At 39.5% G+C, this 19,091-nt stretch overlaps 1 protein-coding gene and 1 long non-coding RNA gene across 3 annotated transcripts in view; one reads left to right on the top strand and one right to left on the bottom strand.

The window, feature by feature from the left end:
* The window catches only part of LOC148348945 (uncharacterized), an 11,841-nt gene extending 6,567 nt beyond the window's left edge, over positions 1-5,274 (bottom strand). Inside the window, exon 1 of the long non-coding RNA XR_015847412.1 lies at positions 5,144-5,274. This is a non-coding gene — a long non-coding RNA (uncharacterized LOC148348945). The remainder of the gene's footprint in view (positions 1-5,143) is intronic.
* The window catches only part of LOC148348944 (pterin-4-alpha-carbinolamine dehydratase 2), a 22,269-nt gene extending 3,178 nt beyond the window's left edge, over positions 1-19,091 (top strand). The window contains exons 3-5 of one of the 2 annotated variants that reach the window (XM_088321615.1): positions 14,293-14,373; positions 17,771-17,848; positions 17,903-19,091. In XM_088321615.1, coding sequence (XP_088177741.1) covers positions 14,293-14,373; positions 17,771-17,848; positions 17,903-17,941 — 198 coding nt within the window. In that variant the 3' untranslated portion in view covers positions 17,942-19,091. Of the gene's footprint in view, positions 1-14,292; positions 14,374-17,770 lie in introns of both variants that reach the window. The other variant, XM_088321616.1, reaches the window with a different exon arrangement.

The raw sequence follows: 19,091 nt of genomic DNA, 5'->3' as shown, positions 1-19,091 counted from the left end.
TAAATACACATTCCTCCGCCTACAAATATTTGAAAATAAAAATCATGTTTATGTGGTAATTCATGTATTTTTGCATACTCAAATTTATATTGGTTCGGTTTTTAATTAAGTTTATTTACTACTAGGAGTCGCTAAATAATACACAATGTATCCTACGTGCTATTTTTTGTCAGAATTTTATTGTAATCTGAATTCCATATTACCCATATCTTTTATTTACACCATATTGGTTATTTATCTAGTATTATAATTCTCAATGAGGAGAGTTCTTTGATCGTATCATCCATTCATTTTCGGAAATAAATGACTAAGACTATGAGTGCAAAATTTGAAATTTGTCACCATCATTTTTTATTTCATGAAAAAAATATTTTCATATCTACGATGTACCTTAATGGTCCTTCTCACATGATGTAAAAACTAGTACCGTCTTTTCCGGACTGTAAGGCGCACCCTGTAAAAATGGTCGTTTGTCATATATTTTTCATATAGAAGGCGCATCGGACTATACACTTTGAGTATAGATTAGTGCAAAATTGGAAAACCTTGTATGCGACGGGAATTAAACTTGGGTGGTGACAGTGAGATCACCGAAACCGAACCTGAGACTAACTGTTATACAGATCATCGCACTATTTTTACTCTTGTTGCCAGAAACAAGTGTCAGATCATGGTGAAAACAAAAAGTCGTCCTGAGCGATATCAACGAATGCAAAAAAGCGCGAACCGGGTTCAATTCCTCTGTTGCATACAATTTTGGGGGAATTTTGGTCAGTGATGATTTTCCATTAATCAATCATTGCACTAATATGGTAAAACCTTTTGTCGTAGAGCACACAATAAATACTGTATGCATTCCCAATCTCATCCGTTTATAAGGTGAACATTCACATTTCTGGCCAATATGGGGTTTTTAGTTGCGCTGTTTTAGTCTGGATTATACAGTTTATCAGTGTTCATTTTACCTGTGAAAAGTGATGGGTCCCGGGGACTCGCATGCTCAAAAATCTATGGGTCCCAACAGAGATCTATGGCTCCCCAAAATTTAGTCTTATCGAGGTTGAAATTGTAAATTGGATGACAATTAATATAATAAATCTATATATTCATTCAGTTTTAATCATCAAATTATTATTCATTTCCTGCATCAAATTATTGTTGGTAATATACCGATTCAAGGGATAACCACAAACCTGTCTTTTTTTCATTTTCTCCTTTTATACTTCCTTTTTTTCTTAACTTCTTTATACAACATCATTATTCGTAATATAATGCATGACTGCATAAAGCTTCTGCTCCAACATTATTTTGACACAATCAATTAATTTGTTTGTTTGTACATGATTCAATTGTTTGTTTGTTTGTAAATGATTCAAATTGAATCTTTTCTTCCGGCGCCGTCACGAATGGCAGCCACTCCAGCAGCTCCCGTGTTATTTTCGATTGTTCTCGATTGTTCTCAGCTCAGGGATGCTGCTGGAAATGTGAATTTCCCTTCGGGGATGAACAAAGTATCTATCTATCTATCTATCAAAGCAAGTGAGCCGTTGGAGAGCCGGCTCTCTTGAATGAGTTGAGCCGAAAAAGCCGGTTCTCTAAAAAGAGACTGACTTTTCACTACACAACTCGAGATCGGCGTGTAGACGAAAACTTGAACCGCGAGACCAAAACAACATCTGCCTGACGAAAAGTTTGAAGTGCGGTAAATCTTTGTTTAAAAAAAAAATGTAAATGGGTAATAATGACAATATTGTGTAAAAAAAAGTTGCGTCCCAGGGACGCATGTTGATTTGAGACTACGCGTCCCCAGCAAAAATGATGCGTCTAGGACGCAGGGACGCCGGCAAACCAGAACACTGGTATATTCTGCAAAACTGGCACTGCGACAAATACGTTCAATAGGATAAATGTATATACACACACTGAACAAACTATCGCTTTTGTCGTATAGATTTGAAAAAGTTGTTTAAAATGGGGCGGGAGCGCTCAAGGCCACTTAGCGCACTTCCTCTAATCCCGCCGCTTGTTTTAGCCCCTAGGAAGCGTGCTGCTTTTGCCCTTTTTACACTTGCGCGCTTTTGAAGTGGGGGTCCGACCTCCCCCCAAAGACCACCTCCTCCTCTCGCCTTACCGCCGATTGTCATCCCGAGTTAGGCGGACATGAGCCAGGTGGCCCTTCCATTCGCAAACAAATCAAATTGGTTAAAAACTTTCATCTGGCTGGCTAGTCCACTGAAAAATATCTTGTGTCTCAAAGTCTGTACAAACCCTGCCAAAACGTATTTTTATATTTTTTTTAATCAGACGTACAGAGGCCTTGTTCTAGAACTCGAAATAGAAGACATTCTCAAGATATGATACTCAGAAGTATACCATTGCACGTCGATCTTTGTCCTTAAATCCCGTGGGCCAAATTAGTGGCATTGAATGAGGGTTCAAATGCATCTTTTCTCATTCCATTAAAAGTATTGAATTTCATGTGGAAAATGTGGACGTAACCCATAGAACTATTATTGATGCAGTCGAAGAAATCACCCATAGCATAGAAAAAGAGATGCGCAGTTGGAGTATTTCTCATCTCATCTCATTAGCTGCACCGCTTATCCTCAGTAGGGTCGCGGTGGTGCTGGAGTCCATCCCAGCAATCATCGGGCAGTGGGCAGGGGACACCCTGAACTGGTTGCCAGCCAATCGCAGGGCACACAGGGACAGACAACTCGCTCGCTCATTCACACCTAGGGACAATTTGGACTGGCCAATCCTGAAATGCATGTCTTTGGAATGTGGGAGGAAACCAGAGTGCCCGGAGGAAACCCACGCAAGCACGGGGAGAACATGCAAACTCCGCACAGGAAGTCCGGTAGCTGGATTTGAACCCACACAGGAGGTTCCCAAGACCTTAGAACTGTGCCGCACACGCGTTAACCACTGCGCTGCCGTAGTTGGAGTATTTTATTGACTTAAAAAAAAAGCATTTGATACCATTAATCATAATATACTATTAAAAAAACTGGAATGATATGGTATCAGGGGCTTGGCTTTTTAATGGATTCAAAGTTATTTGACGGGAAGGAATCAATATGTGAAAATGGGAGAGTTTTCATCTGAATACTTTGACATCTGTTGTGGAGTACCACAGGGTTCTATCCTGGGTCCAAAGTTATTTAATTTATATATTAATGATATTTTTAATGTTTCAAAACCATTAAAATTAGTAATATTTGCAGACGACACTAACATTTTCTATTCAAATGATAACTATATTGATTTGGTAACCTGCATTCATCGTGAATTAATTAACCTAAAAGTATGGATGGATATGAATAAATTATCTTTGAATTTAAATAAAACCAAAGTATTATTCTTTGGTAATCGCAAGGCAAATCAAGATTTAGAAGTAAAAATGGATGGTGCTGCAATAGATGCTGTATCAGAAATTACGTTTTTAGGTGTCACAATAGCCAAAAAATTAAGCTGGAAAACACACATCAGACACATACAAACTAAAGAATCTAAAAGCATTTCAATAATTAATAAAGCCAAATTCATTTTAAACTATAATGCTTTGTATTTATTATATTGTTCTCTAAGTCTGCCATACTTAATAATATATTGTGCAGAAGTCTGGGGCAATAATTCCAAAAGTTCATTTTGGCCCCTTTTTATCCTTCAAAAACGTGCAATTCGAACCATACACAAGGGTAGGATATCGAGATCATATTCATATTTTATTCCTGCAGTCCAAATGATTTAAATTAGACGATTTCGTACAATTTTTCACTGCACAACTGCTATTTAAGGTCCACAAAAACATAGTGCCAGAAAACATCCAAAAATCATTCATTCGGAAAGAGGGAAATTATAACTTCAGGGGCTGTAGTAAATTCATAATCCCAAAGGTGAGAACCACCAGGAAAAGTATGTGTGTGTCTGTGTGTGGAATTAAACTTTGGAATAATTTACAAGATGAGATCAAACAATGTCCAACTATTCATGTGTTCAAATTGAAATACAAAAAACCAATACTGGCGAAATACAGGGATGAAGAAAATGGGATACGAGTGAGATTGGAAATACTGCGTTTAAAACTATGGTTAACTTGTTGTTATTGTTGCTATTATTATATCATAACGGTTATTATAAATTTTATGTTTATTTTTATTGTTGTTATCATTGGTGCTGCAGTGATATTTGGTAACTAGTGGCATTATGACGTTGAGGGATGGGTATTACGAAGATGAGTGTATAAAATATGTGATTATTGTACTTATTATAATTATTGATATCTGACCTATGTAATAAGTATATCCATGAGATTTTGTTATCTTAGACACAAGAGGAAAGGAGGATTTGTAAAATGTATTTAATAGGGAAGATAAAGGGGTAGGGAAAATAAGCATCTGCTTCTGACTACCCTTTTCAAACATGTTGTGTGACATTATTTTTTTGTTGACTCATTGTTTTTGTCCTGTTTTTATTTTAATGTTCGAAATAGTTTTCATTTATTCATTCAACTGTAAAAGCCCGAGTCTTTTCAATATACTGCAAATGTGGACTCATTTTGAGTAGGCAATAGTTGATGATTATCTTACCAAGTTTCAATTGTTTTATAAGAAAGGTGCAACGGATCTACAGTGCCGTCTCAGAAAATGTGAATATTGTCCTTAAGTTCTGATTGTTATTTTCTGAAATGGGCGCCACCAGGCTGTACTAGCCCAAAATACTCCACAGGAAATGGGGCCCTTACCATCCACTAGGTAAAGGGATCTTTACAAGCAATGCAATAAAAAAGTAATACATTCCGCATCTATTACAAATCCACTTAAGTATGGCAAGACTTTAATTTTAATATTAATATTACTGTTTGTGATTTGCAGCCTAATAGTATACTTTTTCATGATATTTGAATATTTTGAGATGGGTTATATGGGATTTTGCCATAATAGGAAATATCCCCAAAATAAACGGCTAGTAATATTTCAGTTGCTTTACAATGAATCCCGAATATAGAACATGTGTTTATTACCAGGGTTGGGTAGGGTTACTTTAACTGGATTACTTTCAATTACTTTTGGATTACTCCAACACCAAATTTGCGAATAAAAGACAAAAGAAACTAAATATGAATAAAATGATGACTCACAACATGCGGTAAGCTTTGATCTCCGGCAAAACGAACATCAAATGCGACAGGAACCAAATGAAAATAAATCCAAACAGCTTGCCGACATCATTTTTGCCCTTCCATGTATTCCGTTACTCCCCAAGCCTGCACAAAATTTAGTCATTTTATTCATTTTTAGTTTCTTTTGTCTTTTATTTTTACAGATAATAAAGAACTTGATCACAATATTCTAATTTCCTGAGACGGTCCTGTTTGTACAAAAGCAAACGTTGTGATTACAATGACTGTATATAAAAGAACAAAAGTCCCATACCACGTCAATGGATGTGTGCCTTTTCTAGTTGCACTTCCCTTAGTAGGCGTTAGAGGGCGTTAGAGCCGCACTTCCGTTTTTTTCCCAGCTGAAGCTACTGTACTTGACTTGCTTGCCCCTGCACTTTCTCTTCCTTTTTGTTAGCGCTCGTGGAAAATGTCAGTGACTGCTCCTGCCAGTAGCCCACTTCTATTCATCAGCCTTACGAGGAGCTGATCCGCTCCCAGAGGCTGTAACCACTCCGTTGGGAAACGTGGGCCTCTTTTTTTTAATTGAACGTCACCTTTTTTAAAAAGCGTATCGATGCTGATGTTGACAGAAACGAGCATCTGCTTTTGGGTTAAAACACTGCACGTAAACTTCCAGGACTTACTTTACGTACCTTTATATCCCTGCGTTCCTATAGCGTGTTTTATCGGGCACTGAAGACCCCCAAAGCGCTTTACGACACACTTCACACTTGACCCGTTCACACACCGACGGCACTGCCTATCGGTTGGTTGGTAAATGAAGACCATTTCAAGTAATAGTGGTTAGATATGCTGATGAAATGTATTGAAATAGCTACCACTTGGCTATTAGAAGAATAGAATAGAATATACCTTTATTGTCATTGTAACAAAATGGGTTGAACATATTGTGACAATGAAATTGGGCATGGCACTCCAGTTTCACATATTAACAGTGAGGATAAAAGAAAACAAGAAGATAAGGGAACAAAGAAGATAAGGTTATAAAACAAGGAAGATAAGGTTATAGTTATAATTTACACAAGAAATGGGGGCATGTAGGATGTTACATACAGTTTGGTATCGTATTTGGGCAATATGCGTTGGGTGCAAAAATAGTCAACATAGTGCAAAAAATAGTCAACATTGTGCAAAGTGAAAATGGGGTATGAGTGATGCGGGAGATTGGGAAAAGGGAGTCTAGTTAACTTTGTGTTATTGTTGCTATTGTTATATCATAACTGTTATTATTAATATCATTACAATTGTTGTTATATCATTGGTGTATTTGGTGGGAAAGATGAAGGGGTTAGGGAATATAAGCATTTGCTTCTGACTACCCCTTTCGAACATATTATTTAACATTATTTTGTTGTTGAGTTATTGTTTTTGTTCTGTTTTTTATTTTGATGTTCGAATAAAGTTTTCATTCATTCAAAAAAAGGTCATCGCCCTCGGTGAACCGGGAATTAGCCGAAAGTCGGACTTGATCGGACATTCGGGCCCTGACGGAGGTTAGACCGAACGCTCCGGCTCGCGTAGCGGGCCGACGTAAAGTCAAAAGCCTCATTCGAGTCGGTCCGAGAGGGGCGGGCTACGCGCTCGGCGTCGGGTACGCCATTGGCTCCCCGACAGGAATGTCCCAGCATGCATTTGTCGGCGCGGCCCGGCGAGACGCAATCTGCATGCACTTAGCCCTGGCAAAGCGGAGCGGGCGCTCCTCTTAAGCCCCCTTTTGGCCGGCGCGGCGGCGGAAAGCCCATCTGTAAATAACAGACATGTGTTCCTTCCGAGCCGCGGCGGCGGTCGGAGCGTCTCATCCCGTGTTGTGTGACAATCACGCCGTAATAGCTGCAAAATGGCCGACGGCAGGGGACGGGGAAGGCGGGGGAGCGACCCGACCGGTGTGCTTTTCATTATCGGAGGCGGGGGCCTGCGGAGCGTCACCGCAAATTAGCCGACTTTGACAGCTCCGCCGACGGGCGGGAGGCGGTGGCTGGTGTTATGCGCACCTTTTCCCCAATCAGCTTCCTTTTTGTATTTGTATTTGTATTGTATTTATTTATTCAGCCAGTATAAACCATAAACATGATATATACAAGAAATCATTTGACACGCAAACTCTCAATGATAATAGATTTAAAAGAATTAAAAAAAATAGAGTAAAAAAGATATTGTAGTGTATAATACAAGGTCATTATATAGAATAGTTTAAAAAGAAAGAGTACCGTATTTTCTGCACTATAAGGCGCACCGGGTTATAGGGCACACCCCGAAAAAATAGTTTTTGTCCTATATTTGACATACATAAGACGCACCGGATTATAAGGCGCTACAATGGGAACGTGGACAAAACAGTCAGATGGTTCAGTCCAACTTATTACCCCCTTAACATTCCCAAAGCTGGCAAAGAAGAAAATACGTGTCTCAGACATATACGGAAACAGTGTCTGTACGATGTCACTCAAATGCATCGTTCCAAATATCATTCGGAAGGTTAAAGTCTTGGGATTTGAGAAATGCCAACCGTTCCTTAGTTTCTATTTTCTTTTTCGCTCACAACTTTACTGTGCATATGACAATAAACACTTGGAATTGAGTTTAATTTAAATAAAAGTCCCATCACAGAAACATCGATATCACTCTGAAACAAGATACTGGGAAAATATATAGGCGGAGTAGCTCACCGAAGTCGTTGTGTTCAATTATAATGTGCAACCATGGTCCTCTTATAGCCGTGAGTGTAGTAAATCCAGGAGAGTAAAATATTTACAAATACAGTACAGAATAGTAAAATACTGTTTTCTCTATGCCGTCAACCCAACGTGCTATTCACATTCATCTTTTTCGGCCAATTGCAGGCTTTGTTTTGCCGCTTTAGCCTATGCCAGCCTGTAAATGATAAAAAGGATCCGCCCCCTTTACCTCAGAATAACTTTAACCAATAGTGATCGATTCAAATGATGATTGACACATTGGTTAGCCAATGAAACGCCGGTAAATAAATCCCAGCATACACCACAGACTACTTAGCGTTCGGGGGAAAATCGAGTCGGCGGCTGCTGCATTAGTTGCAAGACTTTGCGACTTAATATTGATCCATAAATAAGGCGCACTGTATTATAAGGCGCATGGTCAGCTTTTGAAAAAAATAAAGGCTTTCAGGTGCGCCTTATCGTGCGGAAAATACGGTACCTATTATTTCCTCTGCCGTCCTCACTACTGATTCCATCTTTGACAATTCTTTCTGATTGACGCCACCAAACCAGACTGTGATTGACCTAGTTAAAACATCATATATCATTGATATTGTTAACATTCTGCTGTGAGATACTGAGTTGCTCGACATGAATGAGGTTTATTATTAAAAAAGTTCAAAAATGAAGTCGCTTGGACCTTCACTGTAGAAGGAAAAAATACATGCAAATAGAATTAAGTAGAATAATACATTTTCTTATTCAAATTATTCATTTTCTTATTGTTGGTAATAGACTTTTATACTTCCTTTTTTTCTTAACTTCTTTATACAACATAATCATTCGCAATATAATGCATCAAAGCAAATGAGCCGTTTGAGAGCCGGCTCTCTTTAATGAGTTGAGCCAAAAAAGCCAGTTCTCTAAAAAGAGACGGACTTCCTTTCACTACATAACTACCACATGAAATCTGAGGCGGTCTTAAAATGCATAATCAACGTACTTTGTTTGGCAAAAATGTACAGGTTGACAGGTATGCAAGTGACACTGGTCCGAAACTGTAAATGTCTAGGGTACTCTGGTAGCCAAAGTTCGAAAACTCAAAACGCAAAACTGCCATTTTGTATTTCGTCTGCCATCAGATTTGGCAGCTTTATCACCGAAAGGCCAAATTGTCGAGTCGACAAAGCATCGTCTTGCTGGGTCCTTGACCCCTGTTGACACGGTCCTGAGTCCAAGTTGGGGGGCTGTCTGCAGGCTGGCTTAAAACCCCGACCGTCCTACCAGTGCCACTTGGCCACTAATGTGACCCCCCCCTCCAACTCCCGTTACTGCCCCCGAGGGAGAAGGGCGACGTCTGGCGGCTTCTCTGGACATTCAATTCCTAATCATTTGTACTTTGGGATTAGTGGACCCCCACCCACCTTAGCCAAGCAAACCCCACCTTCATTCTGTCCTACCTCTTCTCCAGGTTCATGTTGCGTCCCGCTTCCCTTTTGTTCCACATTCCGCTGGGCTTTACAATACTGATGTGTAAGATAATGTACGTAGGCCTCCCAAGTTTCCTAATGGGTCGCATCCAAGGAGGATTAAAATGAGCAAAGACGGTTTCGAATGTCGAGCTAAAGCAAAGAGCGTCTTCTCTTGCCTTGGTAGGCTGAAACCACCGAAAGCCTGAATTTGTTCCATTTGGGTTGATGGGCTAACCTCTTTGACTATTATGACATTAAAAATAAACCAGTATCGTTGAGATCAAGATTCGTTGGGTAGTTGTTTGTAATATGTGAATGTTCATTTTTGTTTTCATTTTAAAGCACTGTTTTGAAAAATGTCCCGCACATTTTTGTTATTTTGTCGAAAGTGAACCAGTTTTCTTGGTTGTTTCCAACAATCGCCCTTTTATCTGTTTATTTTAATACAATAGGACCTCATTTTTGGGTCTTTCATAAAATCGCCACCGCTTTTTCGGATTCTAACGAAATGACACCACTGTGTTTAGCCGTTACCATAACGGGAAGCTCCGTTGAAATGTTGATGCACTTTTCCGTTTAAGTTCATTTAAGTCATATTGGTTGTAAAAAAAAGTAATTTGTATGTGCCTTTTTATACGAGTTGCTGCTAAGCCTAACTTTATTTCCTGCGCTCTTAGTTTTTGGTTTTAGTGCAGATGAGTCATGTTAGTTATGTTGACCTTCTGCAAAAGGTTTGAGTTGGCTGTTAAAGTTTGATTTCAATTTATAAGTCAAGTCAAACCAAGTCTTTTTTATTTGTGACGCCCTTAATCACAAAGAGTCTCATAGGGCTGCACAGGTTATTGCACAGACTATTGTTTCAGACTATTATGACAGCATCCCCTGATCTGGAAACAACATGAGGGCTAGGAAAAACTCAAAAACCTCAACATGAGGAAAATGAAGAAGCCTTGAGAAGGGACCACACATGTGGTATCCCCCTTTCAGGATGACCAGGCAAAGGATGTTGCAATCACAAATAATACAGTGATATTGTCCACAAAAAGTATAGGTTATTCATATGCTATAGAGTAGAAGTGTGTTTTAAGCTTAGATTTAAACATTTCCACTGAGGTTGCATGATGAACATTCTTTTTTTTGCATGATTAAAAATATCCTACGCCATTTAATAGAGGTTATTGGCCTCCTCCTAATACTAATTACCGGTAGGGAAGGATTTTATACATTTGACTATAAAGGATTTTGTACGATCGAATACAAATTACATTTAAATGCAAAAGATATTCACTGGCTGAACTGTTGGGCGAGGTCAATGCAACCTATTGAAGAATGATGTTTACAGGAACAGCGGGGAACTGGGACAAGGGGCTGATAAGATAATCAGCACTTCTCGACGCAGACGGCCCTGGTGACATAGAAACGCTCGGGGATGTTTTGACCATTTCAGATATCGAGGCAGGGGGCTTTCCTGGCATGCCCATGGGAGGAGCCAGCTTGCGGGAACAAAAAACATGGGCCTGGAGAAGAAAGCGGGAAGATTGAGAGAGAACTCTTGATGGAGACTCGAGCGACATTAATTCGGCCATATCTTCGATGTTCACTTAATTAAATTGTTTAAGAAATTAAATCTGCCCCCGCGTGGAAATGACGGTCTCTTGTCCATATTTTCCCCATCAGGAAACGAGCGCGCATTGTTAGGAGAATGCAGGTTGAGTTTGGTTAATGGAGTCTGATAACTAATTCGAACAATTTGGTAAACGGTACATTTGAATAATTAATTCCTAATAGTACCCATAAAAACCATATTGGGCAATCCTTAAATGTTAGCTACATTTACTGTCATTTACCCAACTCCAACTTTACATCAGGAGAGTTTGGTCTCATGAAGAAATATCTTCCAATTTACTCAAGATCTAAAAATCCTATGTCTTGAACGCGAGATTAAAATGTCATATGTAAATGCAGTGTTCTTGTTTGCCCGCGTCCCTGCGTCCTAGACGCATCATTTTTGTTGGGGACGCATAGTCTCAAATCAACGTGCGTCCCTGGGACGCAACTTTTTTGACAAAAAATAGTCATTGTTACCCGATTTTTTTTTTTTTTAACAAAGATTTACCGCACTCCAAACTTTTCGTCAGGCAGATCCGCCATCCGCCATTGTTGTTTTGGTCTCGCGCCGATCTTGTTGCTTCGAAATGACGTCATTGTTGTGGCGGTTGTCGAGTGAATGCCTCTGAAAAAACAATTGGTATTAGGTGCAAATCAACAAAAAATTGGTCATTTCTTCAGTGTCGGTAAAAATTGGAAACATAACACAGAAAGTGGTAACAACGGCAATAATTTCGGCACGAAAAAACGGCGGAGAAATTCTTCATAAGACCGCGAAGGCAAGGAAAACACGTGTTTTGAAGCCAACGATTCGACAAAAGAATACTAGCAAGAAAAGGACTTTTCTGCCAAAATGGACTAAATTATATTCCTGGTTATGCTATGAGGAAGATGATAATGGATTGGACTTTGAGAAGGCATTACAACTATGGCGGGACAGCAAACCACGAAGAATATATGAACTGAAAAATTTGAAGTGATAACTGCTTTGTATTACCAATTAACTGTAATGATTAAAATTGCATGAATATATAAATATTTCAGCAATATTATTTTGTATAGTGTACAATATTGTGAACTGAAAAATCTGAAGTGATAACTGATGTGTATTACCAATAAACTGTGAAAAATTAAAACTGAATGAATATATACATTTAATTTATGTATTTGTCGCCGGTTTACAATTTCAACCTCGATAACAGTAAATCTCTGCAAAATACATGACTGACACCGGATTTTTCCTCTTGTAACCGTATTGGAGAAATTGGAAAACAGGCTTTGAAAATCCTTCAAGTGCTTGAATTTGGCCGTGAAAAAGGTGTAGGAACCCTGACATCAACGCCGACACAAAGCAGGCGCCCTCGGACTGCAAATGAGTGGCAGCCGGGTCAAGTTGCAGGAATATACCAATTACGTCAATTGATGGTCGGGGCTCGATAACCAATTGGACGATCGGGGTCGCCTTACGGAGTCCGGGAGCGGGGACGCCCAACGCAATTTCCTGTGCGGGACGGGTAACGGCGTTCGCTCATGTCAGGTGGCGCGGGCGGGCCGGGTAAACAAAGGCCTTTCAGTTGATCTAATTAGGCGGGAGAGGAAGTGTTTAGGGGCTTAATTGAGATTGCAGTGGGAAATTGCTCTCCTGGCGGTGGGCAATGACGAGGGGATTTCGCCCGGGACTTTGTAGATAATTAGGAGAAGCGTAATGGCCGCTCGCGTCCTGATTGGAGAGCGCCACATGCCGAACGGCAAATGCCAAAAGTGTGTGCGTGCAAACGCTGTTTCCTGTGCGGTGCACCGGATAGAATATTTCGTTTATAGTCTGTTGAACGTTTACGTTTTGTTATTGACTCGGTATTACGTTTTGTTTGTGTTATTTTTTTTTAGGTCACTTTAAAAACAGTCTTCATTTTACCTGTGAAAAGTGATGGGTCCCGGGGACTCGTATGCTCAAAAATCTATGGGTCCCAACAGAGATCTATGGCTCCCCAAAATTTAATGTTATCGGGGTTAAAAATTTAAATCGGCGACAAATATATAATATAAATCTATATATTCAGTTTTAATCATCACAGTTTATTGGTAATACAAATCAGTTATCACTTCAAGATTTTTCAGTTCACAACAATATTGTACATTATACAAAATAATATTGCTGAAATAATTATAGTAATGCATATTTTCATTCAGTTTTAATCATCACAGTTAATTGGTAATACAAAGCAGTTATCACTTCCGATTTTTCAGTTCATATATTCTTCGTGGTTTTCTGTCCCGCCACAGTTGTAATGCCTTCTCAAGGTCCAATCCATTATCATCCTCCTCGGAGCGTAACCAGGAATATAATTGAGTCCATTTTGGCAGAAAAGTCCTTTTCTTGCTCTGAGTATTCTTTTGTTTATTTTCTTTCGTCGAATCGTTTGCTTCAACACACGTGTTTTCCTGCCTCCGCCATCTTCCGAAGAATTTCTCCTCTCCGCCGTTTTTTCGTGCCGGAATTATGCCGTTCTTATCACTTTCTGCATTATGTTTCGATTTATTATTGACACTGAAGAAATTACCAATTTTGTGTTGATACTCACCTTATACTGTTTTTTCGGAGGCATATTTTTCTCTCACTTGACGACAAGCACCACAACAATGACGTCAGCTCAAAGCAACGAGATCTCGCTTGCCCAGATCGGCGTGCAGACGAAAATTCGAACCGCGAGACCAAAACAACAATGGTGAATCTGCCTGACGAAAAGTTTGGAGTGTGGTCAATATTTGTTTAAAAAAAAAAGTAATCGGATAATAATGACAATTTTGTGTCAAAAAAGTTGCCTCCCGGGGACGCACGTTGATTTGACACTATGCGTCCCCAGCCAAAATCATGCGTCTAGGACGCAGGGACGCGGGCAAACGAGAACGCTGTAAAAAGTTGAAAGTCTATGTTTTTTTTTCATCTATCCGGTATCCGTTACCAATGCCCAACTTGGTTGATCAGAGAGGTGTTCAAGTCACATCCGGCAGGAGGGTGATTTCACGCTCGTGCTCGTTGTTTTCTTTGATGAAAATGGTGAAAGTTTTTTTCTATTTTCAGAATTAAAGCCATATGTTATATTAGGTTACTGGATACTTGAAATTGTATATGTATTATTTAAATGTGAAAATGTAAAAATGTATCTTAAAATTTTGACAAAACATTCCTTTAGAGTAGAATCCTTCCGCCCCAAATAAATATCTATAAAATGCTATAATTCTGTTCATTAGTAGTACTGTTTTTCTCCACTTAAATTTCGGAAACGTATCCTAACAAATAAACAAAAGTTTGATCTGTGAAATGTTCAGCGGTGTGATTTGTTTGCAGGCCTTTGGCTTCATGTCGCGCGTCGCGCTGCAGGCGGAGAAGATGAACCATCACCCCGAGTGGTTCAACACTTACAACAAGGTGACCGGAACAAAAACCGAAGCACACGCACCTAGCTTTGTCGCTCTGTTGACTCGCATTGATAATCAAATTAAACTAGCGCTACAACCGACACTTACAGTATTTTCTCATGGATGAATCGGATTTCCTAGACATTTTTAATATCCTCCTTTTAATATCTGTCCAAAAAGTTTTTCTCTTTGCCTACCACCTTAACAAAGATCCCTTTATTTTTGCTCTCGTCATACAAAACAAAAAAGGATACATTTCGTGTGTCCCAATTTTTTTATCCACACAAATTTTTTTATTAAAAAAAATGTAAACTCACTTCTCAATGTTATCAACAAATTGGTTAAATTGAGGGTTAAATCTGTGAATATTGTAAACATTTCTAGCATGAAAATAATATGCTTAAAAATATTGTAGAGTTGGAACACGTGGTTATTATTTTTCGTTTTTAACTCTTTATTTTCCTACTTATGATTGTTTTGGCTGTACTTCTGCAGCCCGTTCTGTTCCCTTAAAAATTGTTAACTTTGTTTCGTGATGAAACAGTTCATCACTACCACGTTGAAACTATCATGCCCATTATGTTTGTGATAGATGGACGGATAGTTTATTCATCCCCGTAGGGAAATTCACACTTCCAGCAGTATCCTTGTGTTGAAAAATAAACTAATAAAAGAAATAGAATACAAAAATACCCAATAACGTGTTGATATAGAGTATTTAAATAGTGTTACGGAAAATACACACTGTCATAAAAATAGGGTAAAATGCAAATGTGGGGGTGGAGTTAAAGAGCCTCATGGCATGAGGAAGAAATTATCTCCTCAGTCTGTGGAACAAGAATGTGACAGCAGTCTGTTGCAATGCTGCAATGTTCAATAAAAAAAGAATTTGTAAGATAACTTTGATCATCTAACGCAGGGGTCGGGAACCTTTTTGACTCGAAGAGGCATAAAAGCAAAATATATTAATTTTATTTTGGGAAAGAGCCAAACCATATGAGACAAATTTACTAAATTGCTAAACCCGCGTCCCAGACAAAAGCTTAGATAAAGATTATGAAAAGAGAATAATGCCAGAGCCCGTGTCCCAAAATCAACAAACATACCACTTTAAACTTGTCTATTTCTTGCAATGACTCAAGATCGGTTCAACTCATTTTGACCCTTTTTTTCATACATATTGGTTTTCTAAACCAGATGCAAGCAGTTATTTTGTAAAAACGTCACATCATTCTGCAAACAAGGAGCCTGATGTGCTTACCTTTGGCGCAGTAGGGAGAGAGATGGGAGGGAGTGCTTGCACTTTTTGCATAGCTCCACCCATCCCTCCCACTCACCCAATCAAATAACTTTAAGTTCTCTTCCGGTGTTTTGGCATATTTACAGTTTGTTCTGTGGATTTCATCATAAGGTATCTGAACACTGAACACAGATTATATGACATTTTATATAAAGGATTCTTTAGCGTTGTACAGCCAAAAGCAGTTTTTTTTTGTGTGACACCTTCACTGTAAATTGTAGTGGAAAACGTGCCCTAGATATTTTGCGAAGTACTGCCTTGTAATTCAGCTTTGGTTTGGCTTTGCGTGTATCTGAACAGGATTAATGGCTCAAGTTTTGAACGAGATGGAGAAAATTGGCATGCTATCAAATTTGTCTCTGAGCCACAGGCACTCATAGAAAGAGCCATACATGGCTCGTGAGCCATAGGTTCCCGACTCTGATCTAATGAGTTGCTAACGCTTTTAATAATTGATTTTTATCGACTGGTTGCAGCTATAATTATCGCAAATTTGTGGTTAATTGCTCTTAAATTGGTCGGTTCAATCCAGATATGTCAAACATAGAGCCTGAAGGATGATTTCATCCGGCCTGCCGTAAATATCTGTGTATGTCAAAATAAAGAAGCAGGTTTCTAGCTCGGGGGTTGGAAACCTATGGCTCTTTTCACGAATACATATGGCTCGGAAATTAAAAGAAACCTGTAGTATACTTGAAATATACTCTCATGTACAGGACTAAAGTCAAGTCATTTTTATTTGTATAGCCCTTAATCACAAAGAGTCTCAAAGGGCTGCACAGGTTATTACACAGACTATTATTTCAGACTATTATGACACCATCCCCTGATCTGGAACCAACTTGAGGGCAAGGAAAAACTCAAAAACCTCAACATGAGGAAAATGAAGAAACCTTGAGAACCATTTTCAATTCCAGCGCTCCATCAGCTTTGCGCACCAAAGACTCGACTTTGTTCTTATCGGATTTGTAATGCTCCAGAAGAGTACAATTTGATGTCCCAGCCATATGAAAAGAACCCCAATATGGCTCGCCAGCCATAGGTTTCTGACCCCTGCTGTCGTGCAATATAGCGGTAAGATTATTTTCGGTATTATAATTTGACACTGGATTTCATAGCGTTTTTCAAATCCACAAACATCACACGGTTAATCAAAAAGAGCCGTCTTTTGTCTGGGGAGCGGTTTGATTGACTTTTTTTCTAGATATAGGGTTTGGCTTTTAACAAATCAATCCAAAAATCAAATATATATGTATATATTTGCCTTTATGGCTCTTGGGGTGCAGCACGGCGGCGTAGTGGTTAGCGCGTGTGCGGCACAGTTCTGAGGTCATGGGTTCAAATCCAGCTACCAACCTTCCTTTGCGGAGTTTGCATGTTCTCGACGTGCTTGCGTGGGTTTCCTCCCACATTCCAAAAACATGCATGTCAGGTTAATTGGCCGGTCCAAATTGTCCCTATGTGTGGATGAGCGAGCGAATTGTCTGTCCCTGTGTGCCCTGCGACTGGCTGGCAAGCAGTTCAGGGTGTCCCCTGCCCACTGCGTGAAGATGGCTGGGATGGGCTCCAGCACCCCCGCGACCCTACTGAGGATAAGCGGTGCAGATAATGGATGAATGGATGGATGTTTAGCTCCACACAAGGGTCAGTTTCTTAAGCATATTGTATATCATGGCCAGCACGGCGGCGCAGTGGTTAGCGCGTGTGCGGCACAGTTCTGAGGTTGTGAGATCAAACCGGCTTTGTGGAGTTAGCATGTTCTCCCCGTGCTTGCGTGTGTTTCCTCCGGGCACTCCGGTTTCCTCCCACATTCCAAAAACATGCGTGTCAGGTTAATTGGCCGGTCCAAACTGTCCCTAGGTGTGAATGAGTGAGCGAATTGTCTGCGACTGACTGGCCAGCAGTTCAGGGTGTCCCCTGCCCACTGCCCGAAGATAGCTTGGATGGGCTCCAGCACCCCCGCAACCCTACTTAGGATAAGCGGTGCAGATAAGGGATGGATGGATGGGCTCTTGGGGCCAAAAATGCTAGAAGGGAACAAAGGAAATGGCGTGTAACGTTCCCAGCCGTGCACTGAAAGAGTGTTCGTGGTGTTTGTGTGTCTCAGGTCCACATCACGTTGACGACGCACGACTGCGGAGGGCTCTCCAAGCGGGACGTCAAGATGGCCAAGTTTATCGATAAGGTAGTTCTTTCCATGTAGACATTTGTATTCACCTTTAAAAAATTAATTTGACAGCCTTTTCATCAGTACCCATGTCTCGCCTGCTTAAGCTGAATGCAGCAATTTTGAATGACAGCCTATGATACGGCCCGTTTTCGGTCACTGCTGATATCTTCTGAGGTTTTGTTTTATTTGAATATCAAAAAAACACCGATACAACCCGATAACTCATCATGATTTCGATATCGCGCGTGTCCAAGATGGATCGTACCGTGACGTTTGGATACCGTAAATCTTTTCTACTTTTGATGTCTTGATGTATGTACTGTATTTTTTTTCTTGATCTTGAAACTATAATTGGTGCTCATTTTCCATACATGTCAACCTATACAATTTTGCTGTACAAAGTACGTTTATGATGCATATTAAGACGTGTACGACGTACGAGAAAATCTGTACGGAAAAACGCAAATTTGTCAATGATGGGTACCATCCGGTATACACCGACGATCATCAAACGGCAAATCATTCGAGTCAAAACGAGTTCGCCGCTGTAGCTTCTATCTCGGTATCGTTTTTTTTTTGTTGCAAACGAAGCGAGCGTTTTGATGTAGTGAAAGGAAGTCCGTCTCTTTTCAGAGAACCGGCTTTTTCGGCTCAACTCACTGAAGAGAAAAACGACTCACTTGCTTTGATGCATTATATTAAAAATTATGTTGTATAAAGAAGTTAAGGAAAAAAGGAAGTATAAAAGGAGGAAATGAAAAAAGACAGGTTTGTGGTTATCCCTCTAATCAGTAAATTACCAACAATAATTGAATGCAGGAAATGAATTCATAATTTGAATAGGAAATTTTCTACTTTTTTCTATTTGCATGTATTTTTTCCTTCTACAGTGAACGTCCAAGCGACTTCATTTTTTGAACTTTTTTTTATAATAAACCTCATTCATGTCGAGTAACTCAGTATCTCACAACAAAATGTTCATTAACAATATATATGATATAACGAAACACATGTAGAATATACCATGTAAAACTGCATAAATAAACACGTTTGAAAAAAAATATGGTGTAAGATTATTTTGTATTTCGTAAGGGAAAATACGACAGTTTGTAAGGGCATGGAGCCCTGGAGCGCGACCGGTATGATTTTCCCCCTAGCATATTTTTGCAAGGTAATGACAGCAACTTTTGTACCTGTTTTTCTAGAAAATTATTGACTTATCTAATCTTTTGTGATGCATCACCCCCTCCCCCCTCAC

This window comes from Urocampus carinirostris, chromosome 17 (genome assembly GCF_059441175.1).
Source record: "Urocampus carinirostris isolate Australia breed hairy pipefish chromosome 17, RoL_Ucar_1.0, whole genome shotgun sequence".
Lineage (NCBI taxonomy): Eukaryota > Metazoa > Chordata > Actinopteri > Syngnathiformes > Syngnathidae > Urocampus > Urocampus carinirostris.
This window is presented reverse-complemented; position numbering and strand designations above follow the sequence as displayed.